Source organism: Giraffa tippelskirchi, chromosome 2 (genome assembly GCF_054371585.1).
Source record: "Giraffa tippelskirchi isolate mGirTip1 chromosome 2, T2T-mGirTip1v1.2.pri, whole genome shotgun sequence".
Classification (NCBI taxonomy): domain Eukaryota; kingdom Metazoa; phylum Chordata; class Mammalia; order Artiodactyla; family Giraffidae; genus Giraffa; species Giraffa tippelskirchi.
In genome coordinates this window covers 95598872-95618200 of record NC_137276.1, presented here as the reverse complement: position 1 = coordinate 95618200, position 19329 = coordinate 95598872, and the positions used below count along the sequence as shown (strand labels likewise).

The 19329-nt window shown below is 36.6% G+C and overlaps 1 protein-coding gene across 10 annotated transcripts in view; it reads right to left on the bottom strand.

Moving 5' to 3' along the window:
* Positions 1 to 19329, bottom strand: part of PIK3CB (phosphatidylinositol-4,5-bisphosphate 3-kinase catalytic subunit beta) — a 188702-nt gene that overhangs the window by 30397 nt on the left and 138976 nt on the right. For all 10 annotated transcript variants that reach the window (XM_081574025.1, XM_081574028.1, XM_081574029.1 and 7 more), the window contains 4 exons: positions 17746 to 17934; positions 12189 to 12310; positions 8602 to 8745; positions 6906 to 7005 (listed from right to left, as the gene is read on the bottom strand). In XM_081574025.1, coding sequence (XP_081430151.1) covers positions 6906 to 7005; positions 8602 to 8745; positions 12189 to 12310; positions 17746 to 17934 — 555 coding nt within the window. The remainder of the gene's footprint in view (positions 1 to 6905; positions 7006 to 8601; positions 8746 to 12188; positions 12311 to 17745; positions 17935 to 19329) is intronic.

Sequence of the window (19329 nt, the reverse complement as noted above, 5' to 3'; positions counted from 1 at the left end):
ACATGCAGAAACTTCTCTGGACTTAAATTTGTATTTCAGAAAGTGGGAAATAAATCCAGCAAAAAATTTGAGGCCTTCAAACTCAGTGAAATTTCTAGAGCTCAAGGAGTATGGAGCATGTTAAGGTAAAAAATAATTTGGTGCTCAGGACCCTCATTACAAGCAAAATAAGGCACAACCTAGTGAGCCTCTTTGGATTTTGGAGGCAACCTATTCCTCTTGTACCATGGCCTATGTACTGAGCACCTTTTCAGGTGCTGGTTTTGAATGAAGTCCAGAACAAGAGAAGGCTCTGCAGCAGGCCCAAACTTCCACACAAGTTGTGGCCACATGATCCAATAGACCTCATGGAGCTTGAACTGCCTTTGGCAGGCTTCTAGAGCTGAATCATAGCACAAGTCCGTCGGATTTGGCAGAGAAACAAAAAATCTACTATCCCCTGCTGATAACTACTCTCTTTTTGAGAAATAGCTCTTCGAGTTTGCTTCTAGGTTTTAGTAGAGAGTGAATGTAACCATGCAATCTGAGCTGCCTGTCAAGAACCAGGTTTTATCTAACCCAGCACACATAAAAATGGCCAAGCACAGCGGCACTTCATGATCAAGTGAAAGCAGTTATATATGAGACTGTGCCCAATCTGGCCCTGAAGGCTCACGTTACATGAAGGAGTAGCCCAAATGTCCATGATTTCCCACTCCTGTTACACTATCTTTTTTCTCCTAGCCTACACCATGGCCTCATGGGGAGTTCTTTGTGACCAGTAGATACAGAAAGAGAAGACTTAATCATGGTTTACAGGTGACTGGATTACAATATGTAGGCAGCATACAACTGTGGTACTACAGCCCCTTCAGGAATATATCTAAGGGACAGCAGTGAAGGGAAACACTCCCAGTGTGCAGAACTTTGAGAAGTGTACCTGGCTGTTCATTTTGCTTTGAAGGAGAAATGGGCATGTGTGCAATTACATTCCAATTCACTAGCTGTGACCAACATTTGGATGATGGTCAGGGATTTAGAAGAAACATAATTAGAAAATTACAAAATTTAAGGAAGAGGTATGTGAAAGACCTCTCTGAATGGGCAAAAAAATAAAAGATAACTTGTGTCCCACTGTATGCTTACAAAAGTTTAACCTTGGAAGACTTTTAAAATTATGTGGATTGGATGACCTGTTCCATGGATACCCTTCAGCCTCTTTCCTCAGCCAATCCTGTCATCATTCAATGGGAAACACTGCAGGGATAGAGGTTCTGCATGGGCTCAGGAACAGGGACATCCACTCACCAAAGCCCATATGCTATAGCCTCTGCTGAGTGCCCAATGTGCCAGCAGCAGAGACTGACACTGAGTGCCTGATACACACCATTTCCTGGGGGTGGTGGGCCAGTTATGGAATGGAAGTTTAATTACATGGGACTGCTTCCCTCTTGGAAAGTGCAGTGTCCAGTTCTTACTGGAACAAACACTCTGGATATGTAATTGCATACAAGCAACATTTCCACCAAAAGTATCATCTATGACTTATAAAACACCTTATCTACCATCAAGACATTCCACACAGCATTGCTTCTGATCAAGGAACTCATTTTACAGCAAATAAAGTACGTCTATGGGCTCATGTTCATGGAATGCCCTGGTCTTACTATCTTGAAGTAACTGCCTTGATAAAAACAGTGGAATGCACTTTTGAAGACAGTTACAGTGCTGGCTAGGTGTCAATGCCTTGCAGGGCAGGGGCAAGTTTCTGTAGAAGGCAGCATATCCTTTGAATCAGCATATCCAATACATGATGCTGTTTCCCCAACAGCCAGGATTCACAGGTCCATCAAAGTGTGGAAATGAATGGTTGTACCACTATTACCCCCTGTTGTTCAGTCACTAAGTCGTGTCCAACTCTGTCTGATCCCAGGAACTGTAGCCCGCCAGTGTCTTCTCTGAGGATTTCCAGGCAAGAATACTGGGGTAGGTTGCCATGCCCTCCTCCACGGGATCTTCCTGACCCAAGTCTCCTGCATCTCCTTCACTGGCAGGCGGATTCTTTACCACTCATTCACCAAGGAAGCCCTTAGTGCCCCACTACCAAGATTTTTACTTCCTGTTCTTGAGACCTTATGCTCTGTTGGCACAGAGGGCTTAATTACAGAAAGAATGACTCCACTGGGAGATACACCAATTATTCCATTCAACTGGAAAGTAGACCCCTGCCCAGCCATTCTGGGCTCCTCATGCTTCTGGAAAAAAGACAAAGAAGGTCATTATGGTGCTGGCTACAGTGACTGATCCTAACTACAAAGGGGAAATTAGGAAGAGTATATGTCTAGAATACAGGTGATCCCTTAGAATTACCATGTCATGTGATTAAGATCAATGGGAAATTACAAGTTAACCCAGATAGAATTACTAATGCCCCACACTCTTCAACAATGAGGGTTTAGGTCATCCCATGAGAAAAAAAACACAATCAATTGAGGTGCTTCCTAAAGACAAAGGGAATACAGGATGAGTTAGAAGATGGTAATGATAAATGCTAGATATAACCACATGATCAAATACAGTAAAGAGGACTGTCATGAATATTTTCTTATTCTTACGAATATGTGTGCGCATGCATGTATACACATATATATCACAAATGCCTTCATTTTCTTTCCACTTTTATGCCCTTATCATGTAACATAAGACACATTAACTTATTATATCATTGCTGCTAAGCTGCTAAGTGGCTTCAGTCGTATCCGACTCTGTGCGACCCCATAGACGGCAGCCCACCAGGCTCCACCATCCCTGGGATTCTCCAAGCAAGAACACTGGAGTGGGTTGCCATTTCCTTCTAAGTATTATATCATTACTTACATCCTAAACAATATATAACTGCTGTTAATTTTAATTATAATGTTTGATTTACAGGATATCAAGGAGAAGAACAAACACCACTCAAGGATATTATCCCCTTGTCTGAGAAAGAGGTTAACGCATAATTGATGGTAGTTATGGTAGCTGTATCATGTTACATGGAATTTTGACCTTGTTATTCTTTATATTTGGAGAATAAGCATGAGTTTAAGAAAATACATATGGGTGCCAAGTTGGTCTCTGATGGTGAATTTTACAAATCAACTATACTGGGTAATGACATGTTCAGATACTTGGTCCAACATTATTTTAGATGTGTCAGTAAGGGTGTTTAAGGATGAGATTAACATTTGAATGTGTAGACTGAGTAACGTTTACTGCCCTCCCTTATGTGGGTGGGTCTCATCCAAACATTTGAACAGAAAAAAAAGACAGAATTTCTTGTAAGTAAAAAGGAATTCCACCTGCGTGGCTGTCTTGAGCTGAGGCACGGCTCTTTTCTTTCCTTCAGACTTGAACTGAAATAATGACTCTTCTTGGGTGTCAAGTTTGATTGGTGTCAAGCTGGTACTCATATACTATTGGAGCTTCGGGTTCTCAGGCCTCCAACTCAGGCTGGAACTACACCATCAGATCTTCTGGATTTCCAGCTTGCTAGACTGCAGATCTTGAGACTTCTGGGTCTCCATAATCACAAAACAATTCTTAATAATTCCAATCTCACCAATCTGCCCTTTTCACTCTTTCTCTATATACACACAAATACACTTAGCTGTCCACTCTCTGTAGAGCACTAATGCAATCTCCAAGTAGTTAACACGAACTAGATCATCAAAGGCCACAAGTGTCACCTGCACTGTGACCTCTTCTGTAACACTCTAAACTAGATTATGTGCCTTTCTTTTGTGCTGCCATAAATAATGCTCCCATTAATGATACTGTCATCATATGCTAAAGTTGCTTCAGTCATGTCCGACTCTTTGCGACCCCATGGACTTTAGCCCACCGGGCTCCTCGGTCCATGGGATTTTCCAGGCAAGTATACTGGAGTGGGTTGCCATTTCCTTCTCCATTTTATACTTGATCAGTAATTTCTATACCTACTCTTAGTTCAGTAGAGTCACTCAGTCATGTCCAACTTCTTGCAACCCCATGGACTGCAGCACGCCAGGCTTCCCTGTCCATCACCAACTCCCAGAGCTTGCTCAAACTCATGTCCATCGAGTCGGTGATGCCATCCAACCACCTCATCCTCTGTCATCCCCTTCTCTTCCTACCTTCAATCTTTCCCAGCATCAGGGTCTTTTCCAGTGAGTTGGCTCTTTATATAATGTGGCCAAAGTATTGGAGCTTCAGCCTCAGCATCAGTCCCTCCAATGAATAGTCAAGATTGACTTCCTTTAGGATTGACTGGTTTGATCTCCTTGCAGTCCAAGGGACCCTCACGAGTCTTCTCCAACACCACAGTTCAAAAGCATCAACTCTTTGCCACTCAGCTTTCTTTATGGTCCAACTCTCACATCCATACATGACTACTAGAAAAACTATAGCTTTAACTAGATGGACCTTAGCTGGTAAAGTAATGCCTCTCCACTTTAATACGTTGTATAGGTTTGTCATAGCTTTTCCTCCAAGGAGAAAGTGTCATTTAATTTCATGGCTGCAGTCACCATCTACAGTGATTCTGGAGTCCAAGAAAAAAATATCTGTCACTGTTTCCACTGTTTCTCCATCTATTTGCCATGAAGTGATGGGACCAGATGCCATGATCTTAGTTTTTTAAATGTTGAGTTTTAAGCCAGCTTTTTCACTCTCCTCTTTGACTTTCATCAAGAGGCTTTTTAGTTCTTTGCTTGCTGCCCTAAGGGTGGTGTCATCTGCATATCTGAGGTTATTGATATTTCTCCCAGCAATCCTGATTCCAGATTGTGCTTCATCCAGTCTGGCATTTTGCATGATGTACTCTGCATATAAGTTAAATAAGCAAGGTGACAATATACAGCCTTGACATACTCCTTTCACAATGTGGAACCTGTTCATTGTTCCATGTTTGGTTTTAACTGCTGCTTCTTGACCTGCGTACGGATTTCTGAAAAGGCAGGTAAGGTGGTCTCATATTCCATCTCTTTCAGAATTTTCCACAGTTTGCTGTGAGTCACACAGTCAAAGGCTTTGGCATAGTCAATGAAGCAGATGTTTTCCTGGAATTCTCTTGCCTTTTTTATGATCCAACGGACGTTGACAATTTGATCTCTGGTTCCTCTGGCTTTTCTAAATCCAGCTTGAACATCTGAAAGTTCTTGGTTCACATACTGCTGAAGCCTAGCTTGGAGAATTTTTGGCATTACTTTGCTAGCAAGTGAGATGAGTGCAACTGTGCAGTAGTTTGCACATTCTTTGGCACTGTCTTTCTTTGGGATTGGAATGAAAACTGACCTTTTCCAGTCCTGTGGCCACTGCTGAGTTTTCCAAATTTGCTGGCATATTGAGTGCAGCACTTTCACAGCATCATCTTTTAGGATTTGAAATAGCTCAGCTGGAATTCCATCACAGGCACTAGCTTTGTTCATAACGATGCTTCCTACCTATTCTATGGAATATAAAATCCTTGATGGCAGCAACATAGCTAATGTGGCTTCACATCACCAATACCTAACACAAACCCTGTCATATATAGCAGGTTCTGAATAAGTATATATTAAGCCATTTTTAAAAAACCTTCTAGTGGTAGGTCAGATAACATTCAATTCAGGAAAAATTATTGCTAAAGAACAAGAGCATATCATTGCTATCTGTCAATGAAGAATTTCAGCATGAAGAAGCTAATACAGGGTTGCTTTCCTTGATGGCAGAAATGCTCTCATTTCATCCTTTAGGGTATCAAGAAGCCACCAACAAATCAAGCCTGGGCCATGGTTATGCATCTCATTTGCAAGAAAACTCTTGAAAAACCATTGCTATGTGCAATTACTTAGCTGTATGAGTCAAGACTATCTCCAAAACAAAAATACTCAAATAACTGGATCCTGAGACAATTGTCGACAATAACCCTTGATGGAATTCTGTGTTCAGTAAAAGAGCATCTGTTTACTGGCTTAAGTTTTACATTAGCTTCAAAGATACATTTTTACTGATAAAATGAAATTGTTGCCTATTTTATTTTGATTTAAAAAAGAGGAGTGTTGCTAAACGGTTTGAAAACTCCCAGTAAAAAAAAAAAGAAAAAGATTTAGTTTTATAGTTGGACAGACCTAAGTCTGAAACTTATTCTTTCACTTAATAACTGTGAGCTTTTAGGCAACTTACTTATCTCTTGGAACCTTGTTTTTCACCTTGTCCAATCCAGGCAGTATCAGTAACTACTGTGGCACATTATTAGGAGAGTAAAATAGCATACTTAAAACACTTATTATGGCTCCTGGCATATAGTAAGCATTTAATATCTGATCTATTAAAAATGACTAACACCTCATTATTTGCAATGATGAGAAAATTAAGACTTAGGAAGAAAATGAAGGAATATGAGAGAGATATTTCATGCCTGAAATATCACAGTTTCAGGCATGTATACACAGTTTGAAAAATCAGCTTAAGTATATTGAATTCTAGAAGCTATAACACCTATGAACTCAGGGTGTCAAAATATCTCAATATAAAACCAATGACAAAGCATATGAATCATATATACTATTCTAATTGGAAAGAGTATCTCAGTGGCATGAAAAAAACAAGAGTCTAAAGATTTGACAACCTTTGTTACCATCAAATCCATTGTTAGGCATGTCTAAATAGGTATTTGCTACTAAAATTTAAGTCATGGTACTAACACTATGAGGAATCCTAATTTTTCAAATAGCATTCAAAAACAGAATTCTGCTAAATTTGCCAAAACTTTATTTCTTGGCTTACATTTTTTATTAAAAAATGTATTAACTGAATTTAGTTATGGAAATCTCTTGTGAAACAATGTGATGGGAGAAATAGCATATGACACAGTTTATCAAATATCATGTGGTAAAGTGAACATGAAGATTAAAGCAAGCTGATACCTGCTTAGAAAGCGCTTTCATGTGACCTACGCTTCCCCGGCAGTATGCTTCAAGGATAACACCAAATTGTACTGAAACAGCAGGAATGTGTACTTCAGATCTGCAAAGAGTTAACAGTAAAGAAGATTTATCAAACACTTCAGGTCCCCAATTGAAAACACTTCTTTATTCTATTATGAAATTAACTAATGATGTTTATCAAAGAAAGGAAAATCATATCATGTATACAGTCACTGGTTGTATGCTAAACTTTTAATTCTTTAAACACTGTAGTTCAAAAACATATGTGATATTAACACTAGTTAATTGTTTATTCCATGAAATCCAAAGTTTTTACATCTTGTTTCTTGGAGTGAAATGATAATAGTACCAATTTACAGACAATTAAGATGAAATAGATCTGACTCATATCACACAACTAACAAATCCCTCAATTGACTTCTATTTGATTTTTTTCTCATTTAAAGAATGGTAAACACACTTGAAAAAGGAAGGAATATCTTAATCTGTTATTCCTTTGGGAATTTAAAAATAAGAAGAATGAACTAGCTGAGAAAGAACATAAGTTAAAAAGTTAATAATAAGAAATCAAGATTCAGAACTATAACCCCTAAAATTACATCAAAATACTATACAGCTTATTTTAAGAAGCTTAGCCAAAGAGGAGAAAAGTTATCTTTCTCTGTTACTGATTAGCTTCAATAATATGAAGTCCAGGTGGAAAAAAATCACAAATGTCTGAGTAGAGTCACAAACAAAGAACTGAGAATTTTCCTAGGAAACAAAAGAACTTAAGTTCTCTTTCTCAATTTTACTACCATATAAACTTGGTTTAATAAGACTGATGTATTTCTGAAAATGACCTTGTCAATAAAGTTGCTGTTATAGGAAAACCTAAAATCTTTTATATGTGTGTGTGTGTGTGTGTGTGTGTCTGTGTGTGTGTGTGTGTGTGTGTGTGTGTGTGTGTGTGTGTGTGTGTGTGTGTAATTTTATTTATTTATTTTTTGGCTGCACTGGGTCTATGTTGCTGGGTGGGCTTTTCTCCAGTTGTGGTGCATTGTCTTCTCATTGCAGTGGGTTCTTCTGTTGCCGAGTTCTAGGGCGCATGTACTTCAGTAGCTGCTACTCCCAGGCTCTACAGCACAGGCTCAATAACTGTAGTGCATGGGCTTAGTTGCTCCACGGCGTGTTGGATCTTCCTGTATCAGGGATTGAACCTGTGTCTCTTTCGTTGGCAGGTGGATTCTTTACCTCTGAGCCACCAGGGAATCCCTAAAATCTTTACTTATGCAATAGTAGCAATGATGATACAACTATCCACAACCTTTTGGAGGAATAAGTAAGCCTATTTTTTTAATCCAAATATGTTAACACAATAAGTATACTTTACTGGAAAATAGCAATACATATAACCATCAGCAGTAGTAATAAAAATTACTATGCTGAAAAGTTATTAATTACAGTTAAAAATCAAGGAGGCATACAGGGACATTTATCTGAGTTACACTGCCAAATCAGAAAATTGAGAATCTGGGTATTGAGAAATGGGAGAAGACAACAGGAAATCATAAATGTTATGGATGACTCAGAAACAACTAAAGCAGCTGAAGTGTTCTGCTAAATGTCCTATGTTATGCTGATTAATACTTACAAAAGCATATAGTGGACTCAATTTGAAATATAAAAGACTTACCTCAGGTGCCAAAATAAAAATTGCCCTATCCTCCGATTAGCAAGTGCTCTTTCTAGTAGGAATCTAGACAAGGCACAATCAAGAAAAGGCTCATATTTTAAAACTTGCACCAACTGTAAAAGATATTGAGAGAGTTCTTCATCACTGAAAGAAACAAAATACAGAGTAAGTCACTCAACAATCAGAGCTGGGAAAAGACCTCTTCTTACTTATCAAATTTCAAATACTAACTTATTGAAACAGTGGTTCTTTTGGGTCAAGCTTGTTGCATGCTTACATTCAGTTTCACGACTACAATAACACAAGATAAGCTGAGGATTTCTGGTGGAAGAAGAGTGTGTGAAAAGGAGCAAAGAACAGCTCTATGGGGCACTTTCAGTAAGTTAACTAGGTTGATACAACTGATGATTGTATTTACAATCAGTTCAGAGTTATAATAAAAATAGTTTTCTGATCATGCTGAAGAAGTTTACATACTCAATCAACCAGTTTTCTAAAATACAAATTCCATCAGTACTTCAGCAACTTAATTTTCCTTTCCTATCAAAGGGTTAAGTCATTTTTGCTTCCAGATAATGAATGAACAATTAAAATCTTCAAATAGTTTGAAGAATAAAGAGTGCATTTATAAGTTGGAAGGACTCAAGGAATTAACAAAACACTATAATTAAATGAGCTGAATTGATTAAGATTGTGGCTCTCTATTCTGTATCTATCTCCAAACCATTCACATGTAAACAGTCTCATTAGAGGCAATTCCTGTAGTCAGGTTAAGGTACGAATCTCAAGTCCTCTACTTGGTGACTAGTCTTGGACAATAAACGGTTAAGAATGTAGTCTAAATCAGATGTGGAACCTAAATCTAGGACATCATTCACTTGAAAAAAAAAAAACCTCATAAGCAGAAAATTTAACAGAAGAGGACGCATTAGAATTACCTATATGGAACATGGGATCACAGTAATCTCTGCCTAGGGGTCAATATATTTGAAAAAAACAATTGGCTCACTCCAAGGAAGTGGCCAGGTAGCCCCTCCCCCTCAGGTATCCAACGGAAACTTAGGGAGTCTGAGGAACAACTGGGAGCCTCATTTTTAAAAACTATCTATCTATATAACAATCTTAAGCTTACTGTAAAATCCATGCCCATTATAAAATCTGTAAATAGTGTAAATGATAGAAGTATAGAAGAGGCTTCCTCTTTCCTCACACTTAAAAAGATGTCTCATAGACATACCCGAAAAATGTTTTGTATAATTTGTTTTGAATATCACACAATATAAAACATAAATGATTTATTTGAAAAAGAAAAAAAAAATCACTGTATCCCTAATTTTCTGAGAAGTTTTGCTTTTTAAATAATCATACAGAGACTTCCCTGGTGGTCCAAAGGTTAAGATTCTGCACTGCCAATGCAGGGGGCGCAGGTTTGACCCCTGGTCTGGGAACTAAGATCCCACATGCTGTGTGTCACAGCCAAAAGAAAAAAAAAACTCCAGGACATGGAAGCAACCTAGATGTCCATCAGCAGACGAATGGATAAGGAAGCTGTGGTACATATACACAATGGAATATTACTCAGCCATTAAAAAAAATACATTTGAATCGGTTCTACTGAGATGGATGAAACTGGAGCCCATTATACAGAGTGAAGTAAGCCAGAAAGAAAAACAACAATACAGTATACTAATGCATATATATGGAATTTGAAAGATGGTAACGATAACCCTATATGCGAGACAGAATAAGAGACACAGATGCATGGAACAATTTTATGGACTCTGAAGGAGAAGGTGAGGGTGGGACGTTCTGGGAGAATAGCATTGAAACATGTATATTATCATATGTGAAAGAGAACACCATTCCATGTTCGATGCATGTGACAAGGGCTCAGGGCCGGGGCAATGGGATGATCCAGAAGGATGGGATGGGGAGGGAGGTGGGTGGGGGGTCCAGGAAGAGGAACACATGTAAACCCATGGCTGATTCATGTCAATGTATGGCAAAAACTATTACAATATTGTAAAGTAATTAGCCCCCAACTAAAATAAATAAATTTATAAAAAAAAAAAGAAAAAAAGAAAAAAAAATCCTTTTGAGACTAGAGGAAAAATGGAAAAAATTTTAAATGCTCATTGTCTAAGATTGTCTCCATAATGATATTTTATCAAATAAATCCCACAGATTCTTACACATGTACTACCTTTAGGGGATTATATAAACATGTTCACTGTAGCATTGTTAACAATGGGAAATTTTGAGAAAATTTAAAATGTTCTTCAATAGAGAAATGGAGAAATATAATAAATCTCTATGACAGAATATTACACAGTAGTGAAAGGAATAAACTACACTTACACATAACAGGAGAAGACTGCCCTGAAAAACCTAACGTCCAATAAAGGGAAAAAAAACTATGTAAAACAATATATGATAAGACACATTTATGTAATTTTTAAATGTACAATATCATCTCACACCTATACTTTATAGATATATGAAAGTGATAAAAACAGAAAAATGATGTATAGAAGAAAACACACCAAATTTGTGGTAACAGTTGTCTCTGGGAAGTGAAAGTAATCAGGACTGAATAACCCAACTATGAAGACTCTAACTGTAATGTTAATTAGTTAAAAAATACAAACTTAAAAAAAAAACTTTAAAAATACAAATTAAGAATTTAATATTTCTTAGTTCTGGGTAGTGGACAGAAAAGAGTTAATAGAATAGCAAGCCAGATTGCTATCCTTTGAAAAAGTAAGCTTACAAGGTTAGCCCTTGGCTGGCATCTGGGAATGGAGACTGGGAAGGCTTCTCACCACCCTAACAGGTAAGACTGGGTCACTGCTTAAACTGTTTTTGCAAACAGTACGACTTATGCCCAACACCCATTTTCATTCCAGGAGTCTAGGATTTGGGAATATGCTAGACAGAGGTACTTAAGTGACTAGGTGTTAATAAAAATCAAACTACAACCAAGTCTCTAACAAGCTTTCTGGTAGACAGTATTCAGGTATGCTGTCACAAATTGCTGCTGGGGGAATTAAGTGCAGTCAGTGTGACTCCTTTTGGAAAGAACTCTTAGAAGCATCCCTCTGGTTTCCTCTGGAGTTTGCCCCATGAATTTTTCCTTTGCCAATTCTGCTCTATATTCTTTTGCTATAATAAATCTTAGCCAAGAGTCATGGAACTGGAGAGTGATCCTGGGGACTACCAGATGCAGTTTTTGATGTTTTTTTGTTTGTTATAGAGAGGGGACTTCCCTGATGGTTCAGTGGTTAAGATAAACTGTGTTTCCACTGCAGGGGGTGTGGGTTTAATTCTTGGTCAAGGATCTAAGATACTGCATGCCATGTGGTGTGGCCAAAAAGAAAGACATCTGTATCGTGTGTTATGTGTGTGTGTTTGTGTTGGATAGGAGAGACTTGAGAGTGTGAGAGAATAACAGGGAGGAAGGGAACAAACGCTTTGAACTGAATCATTCCTAGCTTTTTCCTTTCTTACAGAACATTCAAGTAGATCTCAACTTCTCTTCTCACCCACAAGTTATTCCTTGACCCCAAAAAGCCTCCTGCAGGAGATACCTCATCTGTTGCAGGCAGCCCACAGCATATTCTCGCACATACTGATCTGGATAGTTGAAATCTAGAAGCTCAAGGGCCTCCCGGGGGGGCAGTTTAGGCCAAATCTGAAGTAGTGCTTGAAGCTGTTTAAAAATTGAAAGGAAAACAAGATTATTTTTCTCTCCTATAATTTCTGAACCACGTATCTGTTTTTTCTCAGTGCACAGTAACAGAGATGGGTCAAAAGAAAGGAGAAGCATACGTGCAATTACTAAGGTCTCAAAAATCCATTATTGCTAATATAGGTTAATAAAAGATGGTCTCTCTTGAGGTATTCTATAGGTAAGCAGGCAAAAAAGCGATTATGTACTTAGCTGGAAGTAGAATGATACACTGAATACATGAATTCTATAATCATTAACCATCAAAAAAATTTTTAAAGGAAATAAAGGCAGGGGCAAGAGGAGAAGAGAAGGTGAGAGGAAGGGGAGGAGAGAGAAATGCCTCAGAAATACTTAAAGGCCTTTGAGGGAGGGATATATGTATACTTATAGTTGATTCACCTTTTTGTACAACAGAAATCAACACAACATTGTAAAGCAAGTATCCTTGCATTCCTATACTCCAATAATGAGAAAACAGAAAGAGAAATTAAGGAAACAATACCATTTACCATTGCAACAAAAAGAATAAAATACTTAGGAATATATCTACCTAAAGAAACAAAAGACTTGTATATAGAAAACTATAAAACACTGATGAAAGAAATCAAAGAGGACACACACAGATGGAGAAATATACCGTGTACATGGATTGGAAGAATTAATATAGTGAAAATGAGTATACTACCCAAAGCAATCTATAGATTCAATGCAATCCCTATCAAGCTACCAATGGTATTTTTCACAGAACTAGAACAAATCATCTCACAATTTGTATGGAAATATAAGAAACCTCGAATAGCCAAAGCAATCTTGAGGAAGAAGAATGGAACTGGAGGAATCAATCTGCCTGACTTCAGGCTCTACTACAAAGCCACAGTCATCAAGACAGTATGGTACTGGCACAAAGATAGAAATATAGATCAGTGGAACAAAATAGAAAGCCCAGAGATAAACCCACGCACATATGGACACCTTATCTTCGACAAAGGAGGCAAGAATATACAATGGAGAAAAGACAACCTCTTTAACAAGTGGTGCTGGGAAAACTGGTCAACCACTTGTAAAAGAATGAAACTACAACACTTCCTAACACCGTACACAAAAATAAACTCAAAATGGATTAAAGATCTAAACGTAAGACCAGAAACTATAAAACTCCTAGAGGAAAACATTGGCAAAACACTCTCCGACATAAATCACAGCAGGATCCTCCATGACCCACCTCCCAGAATATTGGAAATAAAAGCAAAAATAAACAAATGGGACCTAATTAAAATTAAAAGCTTTTGCACAACAAAGGAAACTATAAGCAAGGTGAAAAGACAGCCTTCAGAATGGGAGAAAATAATAGCAAACGAAGCAACAGACAAACAATTAATCTCAAAAATATACAAGCAACTTCTGCAGCTGAATTCCAGAAAAATAAACGACCCAATCAAAAAATGGGCCAAAGAACTAAACAGACATTTCTCCAAAGAAGACATACAGATGGCTAACAAACACATGAAAAGATGCTCAACATCACTCATTATTAGAGAAATGCAAATCAAAACCACAATGAGGTATCATTTCACACCAGTCAGAATGGCTGCTATCCAAAAGTCTACAAGCAATAAATGCTGGAGAGGGTGTGGAGAAAAGGGAACCCTCTTACACTGTTGGTGGGAATGCAAACTAGTACAGCCACTATGGAGAATGGTGTGGAGATTCCTTAAAAGACTGGGAATAGAACTGCCATATGACCCAGCAATCCCACTGCTGGGCATATACACCGAGGAAACCAGAATTGAAAGAGACGCGTGTACCCCAATGTTCATCGCAGCACCGTTTACAACAGCCAGGACATGGAAGCAACCTAGATGTCCATCAGCAGACGAATGGATAAGGAAGCTGTGGTACATATACACAATGGAATATTACTCAGCCATTAAAAAAAAATACATTTGAATCGGTTCTACTGAGATGGATGAAACTGGAGCCCATATACAGAGTGAAGTAAGCCAGAAAGAAAAACAACAATACAGTATACTAATGCATATATATGGAATTTGAAAGATGGTAACGATAACCCTGTACGCGAGACAGAATAAGAGACACAGATGCATAGAACAGTTTTGTGGACTCTGGGGGAGAAGGTGAGGGTGGGACGTTCTGGGAGAATGGCATTGAAACATGTATATTATCATATGTGAAACAGAACACCATTCCATGTTCGGTGCATGAGACAAAGGCTCAGGGCTGGGGCAATGGGATGACCCGGGGGGATGGGATGGGGAGGGAGGTGAGTGGGGGGTCCAGGAAGGGGAACACATGTAAACTCATGGCTGATTCATGTCAATGTATGGCAAAAACTATTACAATATTGTAAAGTAATTAGCCCCCAACTAAAATAAATAAATTTATTTAAAAAAAAAAAGTTGATTACATTACTATTATTAATATACATTTACATAAATTACTAACTTGGATATGAAATGTGATACTTTGCAATTTACATAATAAATTATATCAAACTTATTCAACAAATACAGTGAAATGTTACTTTTTACATTTGAACTTTTACCTTAAATCTTGACTCAATTATTCTTAAACTACTAAGAGAAAGATTACCTCTTATACTTGTTCTTTTAATGTATACAGTACATGTACGCATACAGTACATAGGCAGACATACATACACTTATCTGTGGTATCAAAATCCCACGCGGATAGGGCCATTAGGGGAAAAATATGTAAAAATGCTCCTCTGGAGTGTAATAATGAAAAAAGATTGAGGAATACTGGTTTAAAGATATGAAACACCTACCTCACCCCAGGTTTTATCATCAACTTTCTCCAAAACTCTAATGGACCAGTAGTCCTTCTTATATAGATAAGGGGGACTGTTTCCTAAGGAACTCAAACAATAGTTTAAAAAAACTCCAAACATCCCCAGTTCACACATGGAATACACTGCTCCACAAAAACAATACTGGGATAGATAATGTTATATAATACCAGAGGTTCAACTATGTTATGGGTTAAAAATAGCCCTACTATGGAAAAGTAATTCTTTTAGTATGTTATTTATAATTATTAAATTGAAATACAAACATTAAATTACAAACACTCCTCACTTCAGTTTGATGAAAGCTATGGAAGCAAATAGGGAAGGCAAATATGACTTAGCCAAATAAATAGTAAAATTAGTTTCACTATTTTTCACTATAAAAAGTGAAATTAACATGTAATTAATTACTCATCTGCTGCGGAGATGATTGAATTAATTTCACTATTTATATGGCTATTGAAATCCCTTCTGCAGTATGCCAAAAGAATATTTTCCTGTGGATTAATGGGAGGCTAATCTTTTACAGAATTTTCACCCATGGCTTTTACCTTCAGAATCACAGTACAAATTTGCACCAGGTTCTGACTCTCCACTTCTCTTAGGCAGTCAATTTTTTAAAAATTTTTATTTATTCATTTATTTATTTTTGACTGCACTGGGTCTTCGTTGCTGCACAAGGGCTTTCTCTAGTTTCGGCGAGCAGGGGCTACTCTCTAATTGTAGAGCATGGGCTCTAGGGCGTGTGGGCTTCAGTACTTAAAGGCTCTCAGGCTCTAGAGAGCACAGACTCAGTAGCTGTGATGAATGGGCTCAGCTGCCCCAGGACATGTGGAATCTTCCCGGCCTAGGGATCAAACCCATGTCTCCTACATCATCAGGCGGATTCTTGACCACTTGACCACTAGGGAAGTCTGGAAGTCAATTTATTGAAAACATGGTTTATATTCTCTTCTCCCAGTTCAGTGTAACTGGCAATGGGATAGGACCAGGGAGAAGCCAAAACATACTATTTTTTTTATTCTTTTGCTCTTCCTTTCTAGACTACTAAAAGAGGGGCTTAGGATCATAAAATTCATGTCTTCCTGTACTAGTTTATACACATTTAGGTTTTTCTTTTTGAGTATTAGTTACACTACTGACTTTTTCTATACAATGGAGGAAATTAACTTATATCTGAAAACAATGCTTTAGATTCACTCATGGAAATGAGACAAGTATACTAAACTTCTCAATATAAAAATCTGTGTCCCTGGGGTTCAAATAAAGAAATATTAAGCTTGAACTGTCTTTTTCTATTTTCTGACAGCTAAAATACAAAACTTCTCTTTCAGATATCTTAAGAGTACAGTAAGAATTTTTTTTCTATTTTAATTCTATACAAAATAATAAAATGATGCATTTCTTGGATAGGCACTTAGAAATGAATGCTATTCATGAGAAGTAGGAAAATGTGCCAACTAAAAAATTCTTATATCTTACATTCAACCATTATGGGGGTTCACAGAAAACTAACCTTGAATTTAAAGAAATAACTGGTTAGATGACAGCTATATCAGAACAATTAAAATCTAGCTTTAAAAAAAAAGATATCCTGACAAAAATAGCTCCTTTTCAAAGTAATTGTCATGTGGCCTAACTGTATAAACAGTTTAAACAAGGCACATCATAATATTTTGTACCACGATTCCAAAACACACTGTTAAGACACTAGGAATAAACTCAGAAGAAATCCTTTCTAAACTTAATTTCAGAAATAAAATAAAGCAAAGATTTTAAAAATACAAGATTAAAAGAAATATGTATTTCTTGACTAAATTTAACTCATCACAGATTTAATAAAACAAGGAAAAATTTAAAAGACCAACTGAATTCAAGTAAGTAAGGTGAATAAATGTGGTTCTCTTAATATATCAAATGTATTCAATCTGATTAAAAAATCATTTCAAGAATCTTTTTGGAGAACATTGATAACCAAATGAATTTTGTAATGCTACTGTTTTTTCACAGGTTCTTGGTAATAAAATCAAGTAGCTAAAATTTAGTGGCTTCCCCTGGATCCAATTTTTTTTTTCCTTTTTTCTATACTGCCTAAAGGCAAACATTCATCAACACTGCCCAACTTTAAATAAATAGTAAAAGTGATGTTTTAAATCATTTAATTTATGATCTAAAATGTTAACTTGTAAAAATAGAGGTTAATTTCAAATAATACATATGCATTTTAGACATGCATTGCAAAGGGTCTTAAGATGAAAACCTACGAGTTCATTGATAAAGCTGGTAAAAGTAACCCAAGATCTACCATATGCTGGCAGAAATTATGGATGATTATTCCAAGACCCAAGTTTTAATTATCTTTAGTAAAGGATATAGAAAATCTACGCAGAATTTGGGATTTTGAAATCTTAAATCTTTCTGGTCTACCATTTAGATCAAAAGACCTAAGAGTTTAAAACCTGAAAACTTCTCCTGCAGAAAATTATCCAACCTATGGAAACATATCTTTGTAGGAAAGGACAATTTACATGAAATCAATAAAGTAGTATAACTGCCAAATGGAGTTACAAAAATGATCTCTTGTTACCTGAGCAACATCCTCAAGTTTATTCCACTTGATTGACAGCAGCAATTTCGGCAATGCGTGTGGGAAATTCTCTCTGCAGTCTTGTCGCAAAGTCCAAATAAGATCCATTTCATTCTCACAAAGTTGAGACAATGGATCCCTGTCCAAGATTTCTTTCAGTACAGCAAGAAACTTCTTTCCACCTCGACTCTAAGAGAGCAAAATTACTTGTTAGAGAACTGAATCGTGTAAACATAACTGGTAAACCTTGAACACAGGGGTTAGGGGCACCAACTCCCAAGCAGTAGAAAATCCCTAAATCCATGCATTTAACCAAACCACGAATCATGTGGTACTGTAGAATGTGTATATTAAAAAAAAATTCACTTGATCTGCACAGTTCAAACCCATGTTGTTCAAGGGTTAATTATATCATGAATTTTTTAAATAATTAATAAACTTTAAAATGTGAGATATTAACAATCTAATTCATTAAAAAGTTGGGGCTCCCTTTAAAAGTTTTATTAAGCTGAGTATTAAATTTGTAAACTAAAGATGAAGGAAAAATTATTCTCAGTTTTTTAAAAAAAGAAAAAAAAAACAATCCTCTTGTAAAGTCCATGTACAAACACTAGGTGGCAGAATTGCAATTTGGATTAAAAAGAAGTCATATTTGAACTGAGTTTCTCATCTTCTTTTTAAATTTTTAATTGCTATAAAGAAAAAAACAAAATCAAAGATGAACCAAACATATGAAGTTTTTTCAGAAAAAAGTAACAGGTGCCTTCATAGCTCTGAGGCACTAAACCATTTAGATTAAGAACTGAATCCTGGCTAAAATCAAACATTAAAAAAAAAATAGTTATCCCATTTTCTTTCCCAACTCTTATAAGAATATATTAAAATAAAGAAGACAGACCATACTGTTTATTCAATCCAGATTCTGAATTAAGACTAACATGAAAGAAAGAGATACATTTTCCCAAATATAACTATACCATTTAGGCAAAAATATATCACCCTTACCTCACCCCCTCAAAAAAATCTCTAGAACTATATGACAAGACTGTGTAAGGATTTATTAATATATTCTATTGGTACACTATTTGGTACCTGAAATTACTATAGCTGGGATTTCATATAAACATTAAACTGAATTAAATCAAACCACTAACTTTCTAAAGTAGTGAGATTCAAAATAGTATATGCATATGTTAAAAAGAATTAGGATAACATAATTGCCCATACAGAAAATCTGAAACAGTCAACAAAAACACCATTGAAACCAATAAGCAATTACACCAAGTGTAGGATACAAGGTTAATATATAATAGTAAATCATCTATCTTCTTATGTATTAGCAATACATAAGTGGAATTTGAAATTGAATAACACAATACCATTTACATTACTACCTCAAAATAAGGAAACAGGTACAAAGTTAACAAAATACATACAAGATCTATATAAGGAAAACTACAGAACTCTGATGAAAGTAATCAAAGAATTAAATAAATGGTGCTATATTCCATATTCATGGATAAGAAGACTCAATACTGTCAGTTTTCCTCAACTTAATATCAATAGATTCAATTCAAACCCAAT